Raw genomic sequence first — 21,740 nt, 5'->3', positions numbered from 1 at the left:
GGTGGCTCATGTAGGTCTTGCGCAATTGTATGGTTATTGGCACCTCTGAATGTGATTTCTTGCATCATGTTTTATTCCTGCACCTCTGAATGTTTTTAGACAGCATGTGACTTTTGCGCTACTGTAGTATTCTGGTACCTCTGAATGTATTTGTATTGCATCATGTGCTTTATCCTTAACACCGCTGAATGTGTAGGTTTATACATTACGTGTTTCTCTTTACTACTCCTCTGAATGTATATCTATGCATCATGGGTAATGTGTTCTTTCTTAGACCCCTAAATACTGTGTGATACTTAGGTGGTTTTCCTTTACTACTCCTCTGAATGGGTTTCATACATCATGGGTAATGTGTTCTTTCTTAGACCCCTAAATGCTGTGTGATACTTAGGTGGTTGTTCTTTTTAGTACAGGTGGTCCTAGTGAGGTCCTGGTCCCCTGCGTGACAGTCTCCTAAGGGTTTAGGGTTGCGTAGGAGGTACTTACCTGTTCCCAGTAGTTACTGGATGTGATCTATAACTGTTACTTTGTGTTACAGTGAGGTTTATATACTTTTATTCTAATTTCTGACAAGTATTTCTATATCTGCGAAGTGTTGATTCTGACAGTGGCCCATGTGGCCCTGTCTTGTAAATAATCCCTTGTGAATATTGCCGTGCCAGATTGGCACAATGTACAGGTGTGATTTCTATCTGATATGTTTTGACAATACAAAAGTTATTTTTAATATAACCTTGTGTGGAGTCTCTTTTGTGGTGTGCCTAGTATGTTGTTGCTTTTGTGCGCTGGCGCAAATGCTTTACACATCGCCTCCGAGTTTAGCCTAGACTGCTCGTGCCAAGCTACCTAGAGGGTGAGCAGGGGTTATCTTGGCGTGTGACTTCCTTGTCCTGACTAGAATGGTGGTTTCTGCCTGGCTTGGGCGTCAGCCTTAGCCTACCAGAAATAGCCGGTTCTAACAATAACTACTTACGCTATACAACTATCACCACTAATGCCACCCCTAAGACTACCATAATCTTCACTCACATTACCATTATCACCACTACCACTACCACATCAGCACCACTGAAACCATTCAGGTATCACAATCACCACCATCCCTATTGCTACCACCAGGTCTACCAATAGTGCTGTTACCGGTATTAATGGCAATACTTTCATTATCACTACAACCACAGCTAACTCCACCACTACTTCAATTACTGCCACTATATTCTTGTTTGGGTAAGTGCATTAGGTGTGTTGGAGGGATGATGTTATAGTCATGTGTTTGAGAAACTCTTTGCTGTCGATTATAAAAGAAAGACCAGGTGTATTGACTTTACAAATGCTTTTCTTGATTTCCCTTCACTTTGTAACTCATAATGTTGCAAAAGGAGTAATTTGATGGCCTCGCCTCCTCCATTACAGATGCATGTGTTGAAAGTGTACATAGTACATGCACAAATTGCGTATTGTTGCTGGAGTGAAATATATGTGTGTTTGAAATGGGGATTATAGTCCTGTAACGCTTCCTGTGCAGTATTAGACAGTTGTGGAATATCAGGTCTGTATTTTTAGATCTTAGCACGAGAGGCAGCACAGCTCTTGCAGTTTTGAGTTAAACGTTACTGTGTACAATAATAGAATGTAACATCCTTTCTCCCTCCTACAGTTTCAGATGGTCCTTGTAGCGAGGTTGTGAAGCTCCAGACCATGCCGTGCCTCTTTGAAGCCTACGAGCACGTTCTTTCTCTCCTGGAGAACGTCTTCACGCCCATGTTCTGTCACAGTGATGAGGTAAGTAGGGGTGGTGACGGAGGAACAGATGAGGTAGATCACAGGGAAATGCGTCGTCTTAAAACCGAAATTTATGAGGAATGGGAAATCACAAATACTTCTACAAGCACTTGTTAAGAAAAACAGGGCACGCCTTGTTTTGTAGAGAAGATTAGAAACAAGTGTATTGGTAATAAGTGTCTCAAATATTTTACAATCAATATTTTATTGTGTCTTTCTTATTTGACATCACATGCACTGCAGCATTGTCTCCATTTGTGAATTCTGTGTCCTACCTGTCCCATAAGATACGGAACAGTGGTAGCCAATGAAAGACTCCCCATGGTTGTCTACAATAATGATATTGATGTAGGATGAGTAGTTGCCTCACCTCAAGCCCTTTTGGCACTGCCCTTCAACATAATGCCTCATGTTAAGCTTAAGGTGCTCCCCGAATCCTGTCAAATCATATCCTTTATTTTTCTTGAAAGGCTGAGGGCAGCGCCTCCTTTCTTTCACTGCGGAATACATTCTGCTCAATGTTTTCAGTGTTGATTAGAAAGAAGCTAGGGTTTATTGGTCCCAAAAACCACACTTAATCTGACCGACTTAAATCTACCAAACAATAGTCCTAATGTAAACCTGATAGCAGAAATAAACACCCATGACACAAAACAATAAGCATAAACAACACATGACCCAAGGGGGCGTCCATGCACCTTCATCTCGCACATTCAAAAGTTATAAATACAAAGTGAAAATTAATAGTCGCTGAAACTAAGGTTTAAATTGTGGAACTCATACTAGACAGTTTTGTATGGGTAAATGCTCAAAATGTCTACTCATTTGTTGTTTTTTGTTAATTTGTAATGATGTCAAAAACTAAAAAGATGTACAAATAAGAAGAAAAAAGTGGGGGACTAAATATTGCTGTCTTATCTACTTGTACTTGTCTGGAAGAGACAAAATATTCAGTTTATATAATGTACTATAAATTAAAAACATTATATAGGCAAAGAAGTTGTGAACTAATTTTGATTTCATATGAACTGGTCTATTGCCAGTGTTTATTAGGGTATTCAACATATAAGATGATGTGAAATGGTTCAATTCACTTTAAATTGCGATATGTTTTCAAAGTAATAAGATAGCGCTTTGTCGATTTTTGAATTTACGGTCTCCCCTACTCTCCGCTGTTGTGTGTAGGAACAGTTCCTTCCCTCTCTCTTTAACAGTATCAGTATCAGTATCAAAATCTTTATTCGATTGTAAATTTTACAATCATAAAAGTTCATTTTAAAACATCAAGAATCCACAGTTAAAAACGATTACACACAGTTCATTTTCATAGGCAAAAAAAGACACAGTAAACAGTACAATATCAGACAATAAAAGCATGGGCAATATATAATTAAAAATATAAATATCTGTAGGCTTAAAAAGCACCAGCACAAATTTTTCAGCATGGTTAGCCATCCATGCTTTTCCTAAAGCAGATGGCTTTTTTTAAAAAATTACAAATAAACAAGGTACAGTCAATATTCAGTAGTTGTAAGTAATAAAGTGCGGGTTTAATTTGTGTAAAACTCATTTTTTTAAGGCACGGTTTAAGGTATAATTTCCGTGGAGTGGAGTAATAAGGGCAAATAAAAAGGAAGTGTGCCAGATCTTGAGGAGACTTTCCGTCGCAGCCACAAGCTGGCAACACTTCGCCCCGCTGGGCGCCACTTGGGAATGCCAAAAGGAGGTGATAGAGATCAAAACGGAACCTTATTAGCAGGAACCGATCATAGCTAGGCATAGGCCATGTCAGGTAAGGTTCTATTTGCAAGCATGTTTTTATCAGTAGATGTTTCCTAATACTGACCTTCTGTATCTCAACCTCTTCTCTGTCAGTACATCTTAACAAAACTAAGGCATTCTTGACCAGGTTCACATCAGATTTTCTAATTGTGTTTGGGACATAAAACAGATCATGTCGGCCAATTGCCGTTAAGCTGTCCTTTATATACTTGATCCATGGTACCTTAAATCTCCCATCTAGCTGTAAAGCTTCTTTTAGTATGGCATGTGTTAATGGAATTTCATTGTTTAACCAACATTTCAGCCAACATAAAATTGGGCTTACTGCTAATCTGTCACCTAGATAAGGGACCCCCAGCTCCTCATGTACAGAGTAATTCCCAATACCCCTAGGTAGTCTTAGGAGTTTTTTTAGGAAATTATTTTCTGTGACCTCTAGATCTTTTGCCTTGCGATAGCCCCAAAGCTCGCTCCCATAACAGGCAACAGCAACGCTTTTTGCCTGGTACAGCTTAAGCGATGCGGCCAACGGGCAATTGCCGATTTTTTTTGCAAAGCCAAGGATGGCCGCATTGACCCTTGTAGTTTCTCCCTTCTTTTTGGAGACTGCTGGGCCCCATGATAACTTATGGTCTATCAGAACCCCGAGGTAAGAAAAGGAGTTGGTTGATGGAATTTTTGCCCCATTTATACTGAAATTGCCAGGTTTCAGAATGCCCTTGCCTGTCTTCATAACGAAGGACTTAGAGTTGTTTATACTTAAACCACGTGACTCCATAAATTTGTGGAAGGAATTTAATAATTTCTGAAGACCAATTGCTGTTCTGGAAATAAGAACAGCATCGTCGGCGTAGAGTAGTACAGGTACCCCTCTGCGCTCGACTAAGGGGTAGTCTGCTTCTACAAGTAAAAGAAATTCCTCCAATTCATTAATGTACAGGTTAAATAAAAAAGGGGCCAAGATACAACCTTGTCGGACACCCCGTTTTATTTTAAATTCATCCGTTACATTAAGGTCTTGAGAGTAACGGACATTCGCCCTTGTATCTGTATGCAGATCGGCGAGAAAATTAACGAGGTTCCTCTCTACGCCCATTCTCAGCAGAGTAGCCCATAATAGGCTTCTGTCTACGCAATCAAAGGCGGACGACAGGTCCATAAAGGCCATGTAGACGGTACCTTGTCTCGCCAATGTATACTTGCTTAGAATAAGGTATAGGTTCAGACACTGCGTAATAGTCGAGTGATCTGGTCTAAACCCATATTGTATGGGTGAGAGGATTTTGTTTTCTTTAGCCCAAAAAGATAACCTGTTGAGGATTACACCCCCTACCACTTTAACTACTGAATTCAATAAAGAAATTGGCCTGTAACATAACGGGCTACTGTGATCGCCCTTCTTAAAAATGGGAACTATAGTAGAGAGACCCCAAGTTCTTGGGCAACCAGTTTTCACCGCTGCATTGATTACAGCCGTGAGAACCGGGGCCCAAAGCGGGATACTAGACTTAAACAGGTCCGGCGGCAATCCATCCGGACCCGGGGCCTTGTTGGAAGTAAGACCCTGTATTCCCCTAACAGTCTCTTGTACTGTGAAACACAAAGGAATCACAGCTGGAGTTAAAAAGTCAGAGACTTCCCATTGCTCATTGCTCTTGAAAATTGTACTGTAATGGGACACCCATTCCCCCTCTGGGATGTTTGTTCCAATAGCTGTGTCATTAGGATTTTCAAACAAAGGTTTGTTAATCATTTGCCAAAACTTACTGCTATTCCCCAACACAGATGGATCTAGGAGGGATTCAATAACATTTGCCTTGATTTCCTTTTTTCTAGTGGCTATTGCTTTCCTATAAGCCATACGAAGATTTTTTATCAATTCAAGATCTCTTGGTTTGGTTTTTAATGCGAGTTTCAGATCCCTGCTTGCCTTTGAGCAATTATGATCAAACCATTTAGAGTTATTCACACTATGTCCCTTTGTTGGCGCTGTGAGCATGGAGCTAATTTTAGCGACCAACCCCTCGAATCTACACACAATGTTCGAGGGGCTTGAGTCAGATGAAAGACAAACAGACAGCTCCGCTTCACATGCGCTGGTTATATTAGTGTACAGGGTGTCTTGATTTACCATTGACCATTTAATGCGACGCCTGCCATTTACACACCTTAACGTGCCAGGATCGACACGTGACTGACATTTAGCAAAAAAAGGGCCGCCCAAGTCTATAACAAGGGGATTATGATCACTATATATGCTAACGAGAATAGAAAAATACAAGACCCATTGAACAACATCCGAAGAAATTAATATATAATCAATAAAGGAACCCTGACCATGCCCTTTAAAGGTTGGGGTGTCAAAGATTTTAGTATCAGGAGCCAACGACATTGCTACAGTCAAGTTGTGCTCATTCATTAGATCATTTAAATACTCACCCCCCCTGCCATGGGAGAAGTGAAAGCCTCCCTCATTATGACACCCTAAAGACCCCATTGGCATGCTGGCTGGGTTACCACATGGTTGAACATTAAAATCACCTGCTATCAGCAAGTGCCGTGAAACATTGTAAACATTTTTGCTCAGAATATCATTTAAACAGGCAATATTGCAGGTTTCATTATTACTATTGGCATTATAAAAATTAACCAGTGTTACCACAATCTTCCCAATTTTTAGATCAATCTTCTGTAAATTCAGATTTACACTATGGTAATTGCTCGTGTTACAATTCAGATCTTGGCTAATGAAGATGGCCAAGCCACCTTTGGCTCTACCCCTAGTCGAGGCAACTGCTGGGGTAATAAAGCTTAAGAAGCCCTCCATATGCACTCTAGTTTCCTCTATCCAGGTCTCTTGGAGACACACAATACTGAATTTTCTTATAAATGATAACCATACTGGGTCTCGTAGCTTATTTGCCAATCCCGCAATGTTCCAGGAAATTAATTTTGTACTGTTATTAAGGGCAGGACTAATAACAACCTCTCTGGTTGATTGTGAGGTAATTAAAGTAGGCGACATTACACCTGCCGCCACCAGACCCACAGTACGCTCTGCTTGTGTCTCCCAGTGCTCAGATGTATCACTAATAGATTGCCTTATAGCTGATGGGGGTGTGAGAGGCACCTCATTTTCCCCTGAGAGCACTGTGGGTAGTACTTTATTGGGACTACTGTTTTTAACAGTCATACTGTATAAATTTTTTCCATGACAGCAACCCCCTTGCTTCTCAGGTGACCTTAAGTTACATGAAGCACTTGCCCCACCCCCCATTGCTTCTGCATTCTTTAACCATCAGTCGCAGTCCTCTAGGCTGCTAAAAGCCATAAACCTATTGGAAAGCTCTAGGGGCGTAAATGGTAACAGGTTTGACGTGTTCCCATTGAGACCAGTTTTATGATTAAAAGGTATGGTGTTCCACCCGTGTGTGGCTGATGGTAAAGCCGGTTGGTACATGTATACGGGATTTAGAGCCTCGATGTTAGGGAACTGAGAAGAGAAAAAGGTATTGTTATTATGGTGTTGTGGAGGGAAAACAACGGATCTGGGATAAAAATATGTCAGGGGGCGTGGTACTATACAGTTCTTTTCATTTCCGTAAGGCCAATTCAGGATGTGTTGTACGGCTCTCCTGTCTCTAAAGTTTATTACCACAACATCACCACCAATGTCCTTCGCTCTGCCCCCCAGCCAGGACAGGCGCCGGACATGAACTATCTCACCGTTAATCGCAATGGGTTTGGGTCTATAAAGAGAGAGCCAATGCATTATTTTGTTGTTTAACTGTGAGTATCCCTCTCTTTTCCCAGTGGGCAACTCTGGAACCCCGGTGAGTATAACCACAAACGGTAATGCTTCTGGGGGGAGTTCTGTCGGTGGTGCCCTAGACAGGCCCCCTCTTCCCCAGTTATTCTCCTTCCCTTCTAGTCTGGGGGATCTTCCCAAGGAAGTATTGGGTTCCCTAGATGGAATAATTGCAGAACTAGTTGGTAAAGAGATAGTAGGTTTACCCTGTATGTCAGTTGAAGCTGTTGTTAAACGGGTTTTACAACTATTACCGCCAGGTGCTTTCGGTGCCACGTTTATAGGATTAGGAGTGGCTGAAGTTGCTGCAGCAACCTGACTAATACTTGAACTGGGTTTAGACTGTGTGGGACCCACAGCGTTGTTTAAGAGGGGTTTGGTTGATATAGTGACTTGTTGGAGCTGTACTTTAGACTGACCTTGTGAACGAACAAAATTACCTAACACAGTCAGATCCCCTCAATTTTACCTAAACGTGCCTCCATCCCCCTAAATCTGTCTGACAGAGCAAGCATGTAACTACGTATGATCAACTCAATATTATCCAGAAGCGACTTAGGAGTAGCAGGTTGCAAGTCCTCCTCCGTCTGGATAGAGATGGTATCAGGATCTGTAGGAGCTTGAGGTAGAGGTAGCGGTGAAGTGGGGCTGACTGTTGAAGTTTGGTTTGCATCAAGAGGTCCCATTGAAGGTAGTATAACAATGTTCCTCTTTTTACCAAACTCAGTGTGACTTATTTTGGGCTTGTTGGTTGATAAAGTTTTTCTTCTTCTTTTAGGTGGAGGTGGCCCATGCATTTTAACAGTCACTGGCCTCGGGCTTTTACCACGTACAACTTTGCCAGGCCTTATTGTGGGGGATATTAAGATCTTAGAAATGTTAATATGATCAGTGGACACTGTAGGGGTAATTTCTTGAGAATGGGAAGGAGACAATTCCGGAGCTAAACATTCTTGAAGGAGCAAGGGTACGCTACAAGCCAGTAGGGTGTTATCTACTGGGAAGCTAATCAGGTCGTCGTCTAAGGAAACAGACATTATAGGCTCAGAAAATGTTCTGTTTTTTATTCGATCGATGGAACGACGGCGATCTGCCCTCCTCTCCGCTAACAAAAGCTCCTTATCAGTAGCTGGTTTAATGAAGTAATCATCCAGTGTTCGGATGTTAGTATTTTTGTCCAACCCCACTAATACGGGACTTATAGCCGCAGCGGCCATTCAATGATTGGAAGTGTTCACGAGGTGGGCACACAACAGAGACAGTTACTTACATGAACCTTGTGCCAGGGTCTATGGCCCAGCCCAGCCTCTTCTAGCCGATGAGGGCCGTAGAGGGCCCGCCCTTTGCCCGGGCTTCGCCTGGGCGCTCCCGCGCGCGACTCGCGGTGCGAGAGGCGTTCCTCTCTTTTCAGGCGCCTCCGGGCGCAGAGGTGGCGTCAGGGACGCGACTCAGCCGCCGGGGCACCTGGGAGGTGTAGTCTTGACCCCCGGTGGCTGTAGGCACAATGGCGGTGCAAGCGCGACGGCCGTTCCCCTCACGGCGTCTCGCTCGCGCTGCACAGCAAGATGAAGGCGAGGGCAGAAGAAACAACAACAGGAGCCGTTCCCCCTCACGGCAGGTGAGCAAAGATTTCCAGCGTCCCACAGAGCGCTTGGCACTCCTCTCTTTAACAGTAGAAACTGATACTACATTTGCAATGCCACCCACAACGGGCACAGTAATGTAATATACGTGAGATCCACAGGCGAATAAAACCCCCCAAGACAGGATAGTAGCATGAGCACTATTTCAATGTACTGCAGAGTGCGGCTGGATTTAACAAAAAGTAAACCGTCACAAATAAAAACATAATTAAAGAAAGCAGCACCTAAACAAAACCCGCAAACAACGAGTTAAAGGAGGCAGTTGAAGCTGATTCAGAGACTTCCATAACCTAATTTGTTGCACAGCCTATGCTGTGAAACCACAGTGTTTCATGCTGGTGCTTCTTTAGCTATTTTGCATCCATAGGGATGAATGCTGCATTTTTAGGCCTGCTGAATATTAATTGCAAGGTAACGGATTGTGACATACCATCCCTAACAAAAACGTAACATTGTGTATGGTTAAAATGAATTAAGTTGGATTGCGTTGAATTTTCAGTAGTAGAATTACCCTGAAATTAGCAGCACATCATGGATATATTAGTGCCAACTACTAATCCATTCTTCCGATTCAGATCATTTACAGACATTTTTGCTTACATTATTGTGTATAAAAAATTGCATAGCTTACAGCAGTAAAGGCTCCCAATGCAATTACTTCTAATTATAAAAGTAGGACGTTTCCAAGCCATTAAATACAGCACAAAAAACGTGATTTTATCCTTGGAAAGAGTCATTATTCCTCCTTGCCACGGTAATGCCACTTGCCACCCAGCGGACAGTTACAATGCAGCAGGAGAGGTAGGCTTAGTGTCAGTTAGATGGGGATGTGTCCCCTCTGCAAATGGTTGGCCAGACTTGCCAAGAAGAATTTGGTGGGAGTAATGTCTTCCCGAGTTGTACTTGTCCTGGCCGACTGAAGCATGGCTGCAGGTCCCAGCACTTTAGGGCTGACAATTGCACCCTGCCTTATGCCTGGAGCTCACCGAAACCCCAGAGATTCCCCATTTAATGTCACATATCTGCTGTAGGTCCCCAAGGATTTCTGTAGCTTTGTGGAGGAGGAGACCGCTTTGTACATCCCATTATCAAATAGCACAACGTAATCACAAGTTTTTTCCCATTTCCTATGGTGCACAATCTGGTCTCCTGTCATAAGGGGAATGGCATAGATAGGTTTTCTGAAACCTCATGCATGGGTTCTGAGTAAGATTAACTGTCTTAGCAGAATTTTGTCTTCGCTTGCATCACGATCAAGTGAAGGAACTCTTTTGACATTGTGACTTCCATGATGGTTCTTGCATATTCCACCCTTTGTATTACTGTATTTCTTATATACAAGCACATAGGATTATGTGTTGGCACAGATTCTGTCTGTCCAGACCTGTGACCGCCACCGGGCTCGGATGTGTTTCCTGCGCTCTATGTTGGAACCGATTTTCCTTCGGCCCGCAATCCTCAACTACTCCGACGGTATTGTTTCGAACGCGTTTCCAATCGACGCTACTCTTCAACTCCGAATTCTTCGATTCCGGTCATCGACGAGGCCTTCGGGCCTACCCAGGCCTCATCTTCCAGCTCATGAAAAGGACGCCATTTAAAAAATGTCCTCAATGTGGGTCGAAGTTTCCCACACCGATCTCCATGAGGCGTCCAACTTTTGCCTCTCACCGCAGCACGAGGCCAGAGACTGTTCTGCGTGTGTCACTTTCCGCTCCAATAAGACGATTCGGGACGACGAGCTTGAAGAACAATGGCTCGCTCGTCAACTTCGATCCTCGACGGCATTTTCGAAGAGGGCGTCGATGTCCCAGAACAACTGCAAGAACATGGCGTTGACAGCAACTCCGAGGCCGAAGATTCAGATGTCGAGGACATCACTCCGGCGCAGAGGGTCGTAAGTAAGAATGTCGACCCGACCCTTCCTCGACACCTTCCAAGACACCTTCCAAAAAGGCTTCGTCACACCCTCGCCTTCGGGCCCGGGTGCACACCGATAGACTGCTTCCCATGTCCCGCCTTCGAGCTCGACAAAGAAGCCTAATAAGCCTTTAGGCGACTCGGGCTCGAGTCAGCCTACCCTCGGCACCGGAGCACACCTACCGGCACCGAAAAAGAAGTCTTCTTCTTCCTCCATGCCAGCTGCTTCCACATCTAAGCACTCGGCGTCGAAGACTGGCACCGGCTCCTCTGCACCTAAACCACACTCTGAGCCGAGCAAAAAATTACCACTCAAAGCACCCGACGCCCACACATCGGGGCCGAAAAACACCTCGGAACCAAAAAAGCCCTCGGAACTGAAAAAAGTTTCAGAGCTGGAAAAGCCTTCGCAAACCGAAAAAACCTTCGGAACCGAAAAAGACAAATGTTCCATCAACCAAAGACACTGCCAAGGAACATGTTTCAAAGCCAAGAGATGCTCACAGCTCGGTGCCCAAAAAACCTTCGGCACCGAAGGATCTACCCTCTACAGAGGACCTTTTCCGTCCAGACCCTACGCAAAAGACTCTATTTAAAGATCCTAAGGCTGGTCTAATGACTCTTACATCTAAGAAAAGATCACTAGATGCACCTGCACCGGCTCCTCATTCTAAGAAGGACATTGCAACATCTCCTATAAGAATACCTCATCCTCCTCCTTCCCCTCCATCTAACATTCCCTCACTACATCCTCCCCTACCACATCACTCCCCTATACCATCTCCTACTCCGTTACCAGATGATGATGGGGACACTTCTAGTGACACAGGGGATGACGCAGACAGTGAGCCACCAGATAATTCTACTCCTCCTGGCTCACCTGACCCTTGGAATTACTATAGCACCCCAGATGCCCCTAACGTCCCACAAGAAGACGTATATCCCTCCAGGCCTTCCCTACCAGAAGACACTATGGGATTTAACCAACTTGTACATAGGGCTGCCCAATATCATGGGGTTGACCTACATACTACCCCACTGGAGGAAGACTTCTTATCTTTGACAATACACAAAGGTCCACCTCAACTTTACCTACGCTTAAAGGGGTTATTAAGCACGCATCAGAAGTCTTCAAAGATCCGGTTAGGGCTCAAATCATCAACCCCCGAATTGAAAAAAAGTATAAAGCTGCTCCTTCTGATCCAGCATACATTAAAGGCCCTGCACCATTAGACTCCCTTGTAGTTTCCAACGCACGCAAGAGAGCAAGTTCACAAACATCAGGCGAGGCTCCCCCACCAGATAAAGAGTCTAAGCTCCTTGACGCATCAGGAAAAAGAACAGCGTCACAGGCTGCAAACATTTGGCGTATTGCCAATACTCTGGCATTACTTGCAAGATACGATAGGGCACATTATGATGAATTAGAATCCATGATGCAGCACCGCCAGTTAAATATAAAGATAAGGCAAATAAGCTTATACAGGAGGGTAAAAACATCACAAATACTCTATTCACTGTGCCCTAGATGCAGCTGATACTGCTTCTAGGGCAATTAATACCAGTGTCCTCTTACGTAGACATGCTTGGCTACGCATTTCAGGTTTTAAACCTGAAGTACAAAGTGCCATCCTCAACCAACCCTTTGAGCAACACTTATTTGGGCCTAATGTGGACGTATCCCTCGAAAAAATGAAAAAAGATACGGACACAGCAAAATCTATGGGAGCTTTGCATTCGCAAGCTCACAGGCGTTCTTTGCGTCACTCATCTTATATAAGCACCAACAGGGGATACTCCTCAGATACTCCCTCTACCTCTTACAAAACCCCCACCCAATCCACCTATGGCAGAGGCTACCAAAGAGGGGGTTACAAGGGTAACCATAACAAAGGCAGAGGCAAAAATAATAACTCCCGCTCTGCCTCCACCCCCGCCCAATGACTTTCCCCTCCTTCCCCCACCACATTCCACTCCAGTTGGGGGAAGACTTCAACAATTCCTTCCTGCCTGGATCAACATCACATCAGACAGGTGAGTGCGACAAATAAATCAGTCAGGTTACTGTCTAAAACTAACTTCTACCCGCCCCCCCAAACATACCACCCAAACAGCGACCAATGTCACAAGAACATTTAGTTCTTTTAACATTTAGTTCTTTTAGCGCCTTGAGACCTTTTTGGTGATTCGTGCGCTATATAAGAGCTTATGACTATGACTACTAAGACAAGAGGTAACAGCTCTCCTACAGAAAAGCCCTATAGAGTTAGTTCCATTGCATCAACAAAACAAGGGAGTTTACTCCCTGTACATTCTTATCCCAAAAAAGGACGGCTCTCTCAGGCCTATTCTAGACCTCAGGTCACTAAACCTGTACATACAATCAGACCACTTCCACATGGTCACGCTTCAGCAGGTCCTTCCTCTTTTGTTACAAAACGACTTCCTTGCTAGCCTAGATCTCAAGGACGCCTATTTCCACATTCCTATTCACACAGCTCACAGAAAGTATCTCAGGTTTGTACTAGACGGTCAGCACTATCAATTCAAAGTACTCCCATTCGGAATCACAACAGCACCAAGAGTGTTTACCAAGTGCCTAGCAGTAGTAGCAGCACACTTACGAAGACAGCACATTCATGTCTTCCCATATCTAGACAACTGGCTCATAAAAGCCAGCTCACACAGTCAGTGTGTACAACACACTCACACCACTCCGCGACTTGGGGGTTCATAATAAACCACGCCATGTCTCACCTACAACCGTCCCACGTACAACAATATCTTGGTGCCACAATAAACACCTCAACAGCGCTCGCTTATCCATGTCCTGCCAGGATAACAAATATGCATGCCCTACTAACAAAATTCCAACCGCAACACTCTCTTCCAGCTCGAGTTTTCATGCAACTCATAGGGTCGATTGCTTCTTGCATATTCACAGTACCTCATGTAAGGCTACAAATGCATCCTATTCAAGAGTGCTTAGCACGTCAATGGAACCAGGCTCAAGGTCAATTAACAACCCAATAGTGTTGGTAGGCGGTCGAACTCTCTGCTTTCTGCAATGGTGGAACACCAAAAACCTTTCCAAGGGCCGACCGTTCCTAGAGCCAGTCCATCAAATAGTCATAACAACGGACGCATCGCTCTCCGGCTGGGGAGCTCAACTACTGCAGCACACCATGCAGGGCAGGTGGACACCGCGACAAAAGTTACTCCACATCAATCACCTGGAGTTACTAGCCATATTTCTAGCCCTAAAAGCATTTCAAAAGCAAATATCAGGCAAAGCTGTCTTAGTCCGCAAAGACAACATGACAGCGATGTATTACATCTACAAACAGGGGGCGGGGGGACACTCTCTGCAACTCTGTTAGTGCAGCAGTTTTGGAGATGAGTCATACCACTAAAAAAATTCTCTGAGCCCAACATGTTCCAGGAGCACAAAAATCCATAGCAGATCTGTTAAGCCGTCAAACACAACAGATTCACGAGTGGGAACTTCATCCACAAGTTCTTCAACCATTCCTTCAGATGTGGGGACAACCTCAGATAGACCTCTTCACTACCAACGAAAACGCAAAATACCCAAGCTTCGCCGCCAGATATCCACACTGGCTGTCCAAAGGCAATGCGGTGTGGATGAACTGGTCCGGCAAATTTGCGTACGCTTTTCCACCTCTCCCACTACTTCCATTAGTGGTACGCAAACTACAACAGCATTCCCTTACACTCATTCTGGTAGCTCCAACTTGGGCCAGACAACCGTGGTACACCACACTGCTGCAACTTTCTGTGGTACCACACCAAAAGTTGTACCTGTCTCCACGCTTAATAACTCAGAACCATGGAGAGATCAGACACCCGGACCCAGCTCAGCTCAACCTGGGAATCTGGCTCCTGAAGTCATAGAGTTTGGGTACCTTAACCTTCCCCCTGAATGTATGAATGTTATTAAAGAAGCTAGACATCCCACCACTAGGGCATGTTATGCAGCCAAGTGCAATCGTTTTGTAATATACTGTCAAAACAACCAAACCAATCCATTAATGTGTCTATTCAACACATCATAGGATACTTACTACACCTCCAAAAATGTAACTTAGCGTACACGTCTATTAGGTTGCACCTTGCTACCATTGCAGCATACCTACAAAATAGACAACATCTATCACTTTTTAGAGTTCCTGCCATAAAGGCTTTTATGGAGGGCCTCAAAAGAATAATGCCACCTAGAACACCACCTTCCCCAGTGTGAAATGTGAACATTGTTCTTACAAGGGTAATGGGACCTCCATTTGAACCTTTACATAAATGTGAACTGCAATTAACTTGGAAAGTTGCTTTCCTAGTAGCTGTTACTTCTCTCAGAAGAGTTAGTGAGATACCAGCATTCACCATTCAAGAACCTTTTCTGCAAATGCACCACAATAAAGTTGTTCTACGAACTAATCCTAAATTCCTTCCAAAAGTCATTTCACCCCAATCAATCTGTAGAGCTGCCTGTATTCTATCCCACCACCGCACACAACAAATCCCCCGCAGATGCTGGAGCAAAGTCACCACAGACCAGCTCCTCTCATCATTAAGCCAGAACCCGCCAGCCGACACCGCTGACCCTAACAACGCAGCCCACAACCTCGCACAATGGATAACCAACTGCGTCGACGACCTCGCTCCACTGAAGAACCCCCCAGGCAAGACCGGCAACAAGAAAACATCATGGTTCACAGACAACTTTAAAGAATCAAAGAATATCCTGCCGGACCCTCGAGAAAACCTGGTGCCACGATCGGACTTCAGAAAACATGACAGCCCTCAAAAACGCCACCCGGGAACACCACCCGCTGATCCGCACCACCAAAAGGACATCGTTCAAAGAGCGACTGGACAAGAACACCCACACCAGCAAGGAACTCTTCAGCATCGTCAAAGAGCTCTCCAACCCCAGCGCCATCAGCAACGACATCACACCGTCACAAGACCTCTGCAACTCCCTCGCCACATTCTTCCACCGCAAGATCAGTGATATACACAACAGCTTCGGACCCCAAATTCCGCCTCCAATCACAGAACCAACAGCCCCTACCATCACCCTCAACGCATGGACACCCATCAGTACGGAAGACACCACCCACGTCATGAACACCATCCACTCCGGATACCCCGCTGACCCATGCCCCCACCACATCTTCAACAAAGCCAACAGTATCATCGCACCCCACCTCCGGAACGTCATAAACAGCTCCTTCACGTCAGCCACCTTCCCGGAGAGCTGGAAGCACGCAGAGATCAACGCCCTACTGAAGAAACCCACGGCGGATCCCAGAGACCTCAAGAACTTCCGCCCCATCTCTCTTCTTCCCTTCCCGGCCAAAGTCATCAAGAAGACCGTCAATAAACAGCTGACCGCTTTCCTCGAGACTAACAACTCGCTCGACCCATCCCAGTCCGGATTCCGAGCAAACCACAGCACCGAAACCGCTCTCATCGCAGCCACCGATGACATCAGGACCATGATGGACAACGGAGAAACAACCGCCCTCATTCTCCTAGACCTCTCGGCAGCCTTTCACACCGTATGCCACCGCACCCTAATAACCCACCTCTACAACACTGGGATCAAAGGAAAGGCCCTGGACTGGATTACATCATTCCTCTCCGACAGAACCCAGAGAGTCCGCCTCCCTCCCTTCCGCTCCAAAGACACCAAGATCATCTGCTGCGTACCCCAGGGCTCCTCACTCAGCCCAACCCTCTTCAATATCTACATGATCCCCCTTGCCGCCATTGCACGCAAACACAACATCAACATCATCTCATACGCCGACGACACCCAACTGATACTCTCCCTCACCAAGGACCCAGCCACCGCCAAAACCAACCTCCAGGAAGGAATGAAAGACGTCACAGAATGGATGAAGCTCAGTCGCCTGAAGTTGAACTCAGACAAGACGGAGGTCCTCACCCTCGGACAATCCCTCTCCGCCTAGGACGACACCTGGTGGCCCACAGCGCTGGGCCCCACGGACCACGCACGTAAACTAGGATTCATCCTGGACTCCTCCCTCTCGTTGACCAGACAAGTCAACGCCGTATCCTCATCCTGCTTCAACACCCTGCGCATGCTCCGAAAAATCTTCAGGTGGATCCCCACAGAAACCAGAAAGACCATCACCCAGGCCCTTGTCACCAGCCGTCTGGACTACGGAAACGCCCTCTACGCAGGAACCACAGCCAAACTCCAGAAACGACTTCAGCGCATACAAAACGCCTCTGCCCATCTCATCCTCGACATCCCCCGCCACAGCCACATATCCGCCCACCTAAGAAACCTGCACTGGCACCCCGTCAACAAGAGGATCACGTTCAGGCTCCTCACCCACGCACACAAGGCACTCCACGACAAAGGATCCGCATACCTCAACAACCGCCTCTCGTTCTACACCCCCACCCGCCAGCTCCGCTCAACCAGCCTCGCCCTCACCACCGTTCCACGGATCCGCAGAACCACAGCTGGAGGAAGGTCGTTCTCCTACCTGGCCGCAAAGACATGGAACTCACTCCCCACACACCTTCGACTGACCCAGGACCCCCTCACCTTCAGGAAGTACCTCAAGACCTGGCTATTCGAGCAATGACAGCACCCCTCCCCTCAGCGCCTTGAGACCCTCATGGGTGAGTAGCGCGCTCTATAAATGTATTGATTGATTGATTGATTGATCGATTCTTCTCACAGCCACAAACAGTCGCAGAAAGAGCTCTTCATACACTGGATGTCAAAAGAGCATTACTTTACTATATTGAAAGGACACAACCTTTTCGTAAAACAAAACAGCTTTTCGTGTCCTGTTCACCACCACACAAAGGCAACCCTACCTCAAAATCAGGGATAGCTAGGTTGATTGTCAAATCCATACAAATGTGTTATCACAAAGCTAAACGTACGCTATCTGTTCCTCCTAAAGCCCATCCTCAAGAAAGATAGGGGCTTCAATGGCATTTTTAGGAAACATTCCCTTAGATGACATATGCAAAGCAGCTACATGGTCTACAACGCACACTTTCACAAAACACTATTGTGTAGATGTGCAAACTAAACAACAAGCTACTGTGGGCCAGGCTGTACTCAAAACACTGTTTCAAACTACTGCAAAAGATACGGGTAGTCACCGCTAGGTGTGGGTACTGCTATATAATCTATGCACAGTATGTAATCTGCAGCTCATATGCCTCGAACGGAAAATGCTATTTACCAGTAAGCATCTGTTCTTGGCATGTAGAGCTGCAGAGTTACACACGCCCACCCGCCTCCCCTTATCTGTTCCAGTATTATCTTAATTATATTCAGCTTATATGGACATTCTTCCTTTTCTTGCAAAGCTCCATCATGTCCCTAATGGCGAAAAACAATCTAAGGATGGTGCTGATGCCCATGCGCAACGTGGTCCAAAGGAGGAGTCACCTATCCCGTGACTTCCAAAGAATTTTCAGGACAAAAACAAACTGATCACATCCGGGCCTATCACTAGGTGGCGATCTATTCACAGTGTGTAACTCTGCAGCTCTACATGCCAAGAACAGATGCATACTGCTAAGTAGCATTTTCCTTTTACAGGTCTGTCTGCAAACATAAGAGTTTGCTGGCTGCAATGGACAAGGCCTCTGTGGATGCCTATGTCATGTTTTAAGAGTCACAAAGTGGATGGTACAATGCTTTTCTTCAGTTCATGTGACATTTAATTTTACATGTATCACACACAAGGGGGTCTAAGGGAAGACAATGCTACTCAATAGAAGGATTCTATCCTATACTACTTCCATAATCATAGAACTCACACAATGTATAGGGTAGCACTAAGTGTGAAAAGGATGGGGCACAACCGAGTTGTGGACGAAAACCCTCACTCAACCGAGGGTGACATGCTTCAACATTGGGTTTCTCCAACACACAGGGTCCGCAAGGTACCCTGTGTGGGCTACGACTTACCCAAGAGGGAAGGAGCAGGAGTGCAAAGCACGTGTTGGATCTACCAACTCTGAGTGACCAAGAGGGGCAGAGTGCAAAATAAATTAGTGAATTAAAAACTACCTACATAGGGGCAACAACTTTATTCTTCCTTCCTGTGTGGTAATGGGTAAAAAGCAAGTGAGAAATAGGGTTGTAGAAATATACCCTATCTAATGGTCAACATGTTTCTGCCCTAACGACAATCCAGTTCTGGGCATTCATCAGGACCTGTAACTTTTAGTCACTCTGCTAAGTAAAGTGTGTCAAAAATAATAATAATAATAATGCATAGGTGGCATATAGGCCTCAATACTTGACCAAAAATCCAACATTATCAGTGGTCAGGAGGCTCTGTAAAACAAACGAACAAGGACACGTTGTAAAATAGAGGTGCCCAGTTCCCCATCTATGTCATCACCCTTCATTATGTGCCCAAACAAATAAAAACTTCTTACCTCAACGTAAAAAAGTTCTAATCCAACTCAACCTTCTACAGTCTCTCACCTCATCGGTTTCTCTAGTAGGGATTAAGAATTGGATTGTAGAGGCTCAATTTGAAAAAGTGCAGTCAAGCAAAATAACACATTACAAACACCTTTAGCGTAAATAAAATAAAACAATGTGTCACCTCGGTCTAGTGTACCTCTAGTGGATCTATTATATAAATCATTAAAGTGTGAATTTTTAAAGTGTGAGTTTTAAGCAGAGCAGTTACCAGGACAGGGCTATAAATTTTCCTTTATTTCTCCTTTAATCTCACGATTTATCGATAGCTTTGTGTGAGAGTAGAAGACCTGGTAGAAATTACTGCCCGGCTGCTCAACAGTTACCATCCTGGGCAATGAACTTGCTCTTAAAAAAACCTGTGTAGTAAACTCGCTCTTGAAAAGTACCCAGAAAACACCCGGCTCGGTATTTAAAGAATAAACCTCCTTAACTCATGTTAGGAACGTGGCTGGATAGATATATTGTATCAACGCTCACCTTAAATAACAATAGGGCGTTCCTAGTAGACTCTGGAAGGAGTGCCGGTACGGTGAACGTGTGTTCATTAATACAGAAGTAAACGTCTTCCTAACGTGCCGTGTAGCGTGTACGTCTCGCGTCATGGCAAACGTCCAGTTGCAATGACTACCCCAACAACACACATCGCCATGTCTGTTATCTCTGTGTTAGTCCATAAAGTAACAATGTGTGCTCACATATCCTTATCGGTAAACACTTTCTTCATTTGTATATGCTGCTATAACTATTCTCAGTGCAGCCTGCGAAACCCAAAAATGAGAATGATGTGGCATCAATTGTAAATATTATGTGCTAATGAGAGACAACACAACATATTTAATTTTACATGCCATAGGTATGGGGTTTCACCATGCACAATGGCCTTATAGTAAAATTAAATATGCCAAATGGGGTTTTAAGCCCATTTCGACTTTGTCTTAGATGCAGGGCACATTCACTGGGCACTGGTTAGAAGTGTACCAGTGTTTGAGTTCACAATTACTAACGTATGAGTCCAAAAAGAAATTAAGAATTGTGGTTGACCACCCAAAAAGCGGTCACTTTACATCAGCAGGGTACTTCTGCATCTCACTGTTTACTCCTAAAATTGGCAACAAAAATCAAAGGGTGGTGCACAGTGGCAAACTCCCTTCTATAGCAGGAATGGTCTATCCACCATGAACAGGTTCGGTAGCCTTGAGGAGGTAGACTGACTTGCAGGGCAACCTACTGTTGATGCAGTGGCAACGGCCTCCTCACCCCAGATTGTAGGGCTCATTGATAGTCTCCCCGTAGCGTCTGATTGTAGTCTCAGACATATGGAAAGTTATTTGGTTTCAACTTTGGTAGGCACTGATACAGCAGAGGATTGTACCGGTGTAAAAATTAGCACTTCACCAGGGGGTGTGACTACTAACGTAGAGACCAAAATAGATGACCTATACCAAGATAGAGTAGTTCCCCCTATGGCACCAATGCCGCCTACTGCCGAATGTGATCCTTCTGGCAGTGGGCCTATCCCACAGTTGGTTTTTCTGTCATGGAATATTGCAGGAGTAGGCAAAAATCTGAAAGATCCAGAATGGGCAGATTATGTAGATTGTAGTGATTTCTGCCTACTACAAGAGACCTGGGCATTGGATATCCCGCACAGGATGGGATATAAAACCTTTGGCATTGAGGCCGTTCAGTCTGATAGGGGAAGGCCATCTGGGGGACTGATTATATGGCTTAAAATTACTCTAGCCATAAAGGTTGAACTCATAGAAACAGCAACCCCTGATATTTTGGCTTTAAAAATTGTATCCGCACAAGGGGGTGAATACTACATTGTTAATGTCTACAATAGACCTACAGGGCATTCCAAGGTCTCGCCCACTTTGGAAATCTTGGACTCTTTCTTAAAAAAGGTGGTGGGCGAAGTCCCTGTGATATTGGGAGGTGATTTAAATTGTAATTTCGAACCGATCCTCGGGATTACTGATGTTCTTCAAGATGAAGACCAAGCTTATAATATTCCTCAGCTTGAAACCTTGAATTATGTCCGGTGTACTACTCTGGCGGTTCAATTACTAAGGCTAACAGTTGACCATGGTCTTAGAGCGTGTAATGGTCGTTTTCCCTCAGATTTAACCAAGCAACCTACCTTTGGGAAATCAAAAAGCAGGCTAGATTTTATTTTTGTTTCTTTAACTATTTGGCATTTTATGATCGATTTTAAAGTATCAACAAGGGCCGAGAGTGATCATTATCCTCTGGAACTTTATATTGATGCACAGATAATTAG

The 21,740-nt window shown here is 44.8% G+C and overlaps 1 protein-coding gene across 4 annotated transcripts in view; it reads left to right on the top strand.

Annotated features, from left to right (window-relative positions):
* SNX14 (sorting nexin 14) overlaps positions 1-21,740 on the top strand; it is a 647,427-nt gene that overhangs the window by 305,627 nt on the left and 320,060 nt on the right. For all 4 annotated transcript variants that reach the window (XM_078648164.1, XM_078648163.1, XM_078648162.1 and 1 more), the window contains exon 14: positions 1,658-1,782. In XM_078648164.1, the coding sequence (XP_078504290.1) occupies positions 1,658-1,782 (125 nt within the window). The remainder of the gene's footprint in view (positions 1-1,657; positions 1,783-21,740) is intronic.

This window comes from Lissotriton helveticus, chromosome 6, assembly GCF_964261635.1.
Source record: "Lissotriton helveticus chromosome 6, aLisHel1.1, whole genome shotgun sequence".
Taxonomy (NCBI): domain Eukaryota; kingdom Metazoa; phylum Chordata; class Amphibia; order Caudata; family Salamandridae; genus Lissotriton; species Lissotriton helveticus.
Note: the sequence above shows the minus strand (reverse complement) of the source record. Positions and strands in the feature narration are given on the sequence as shown.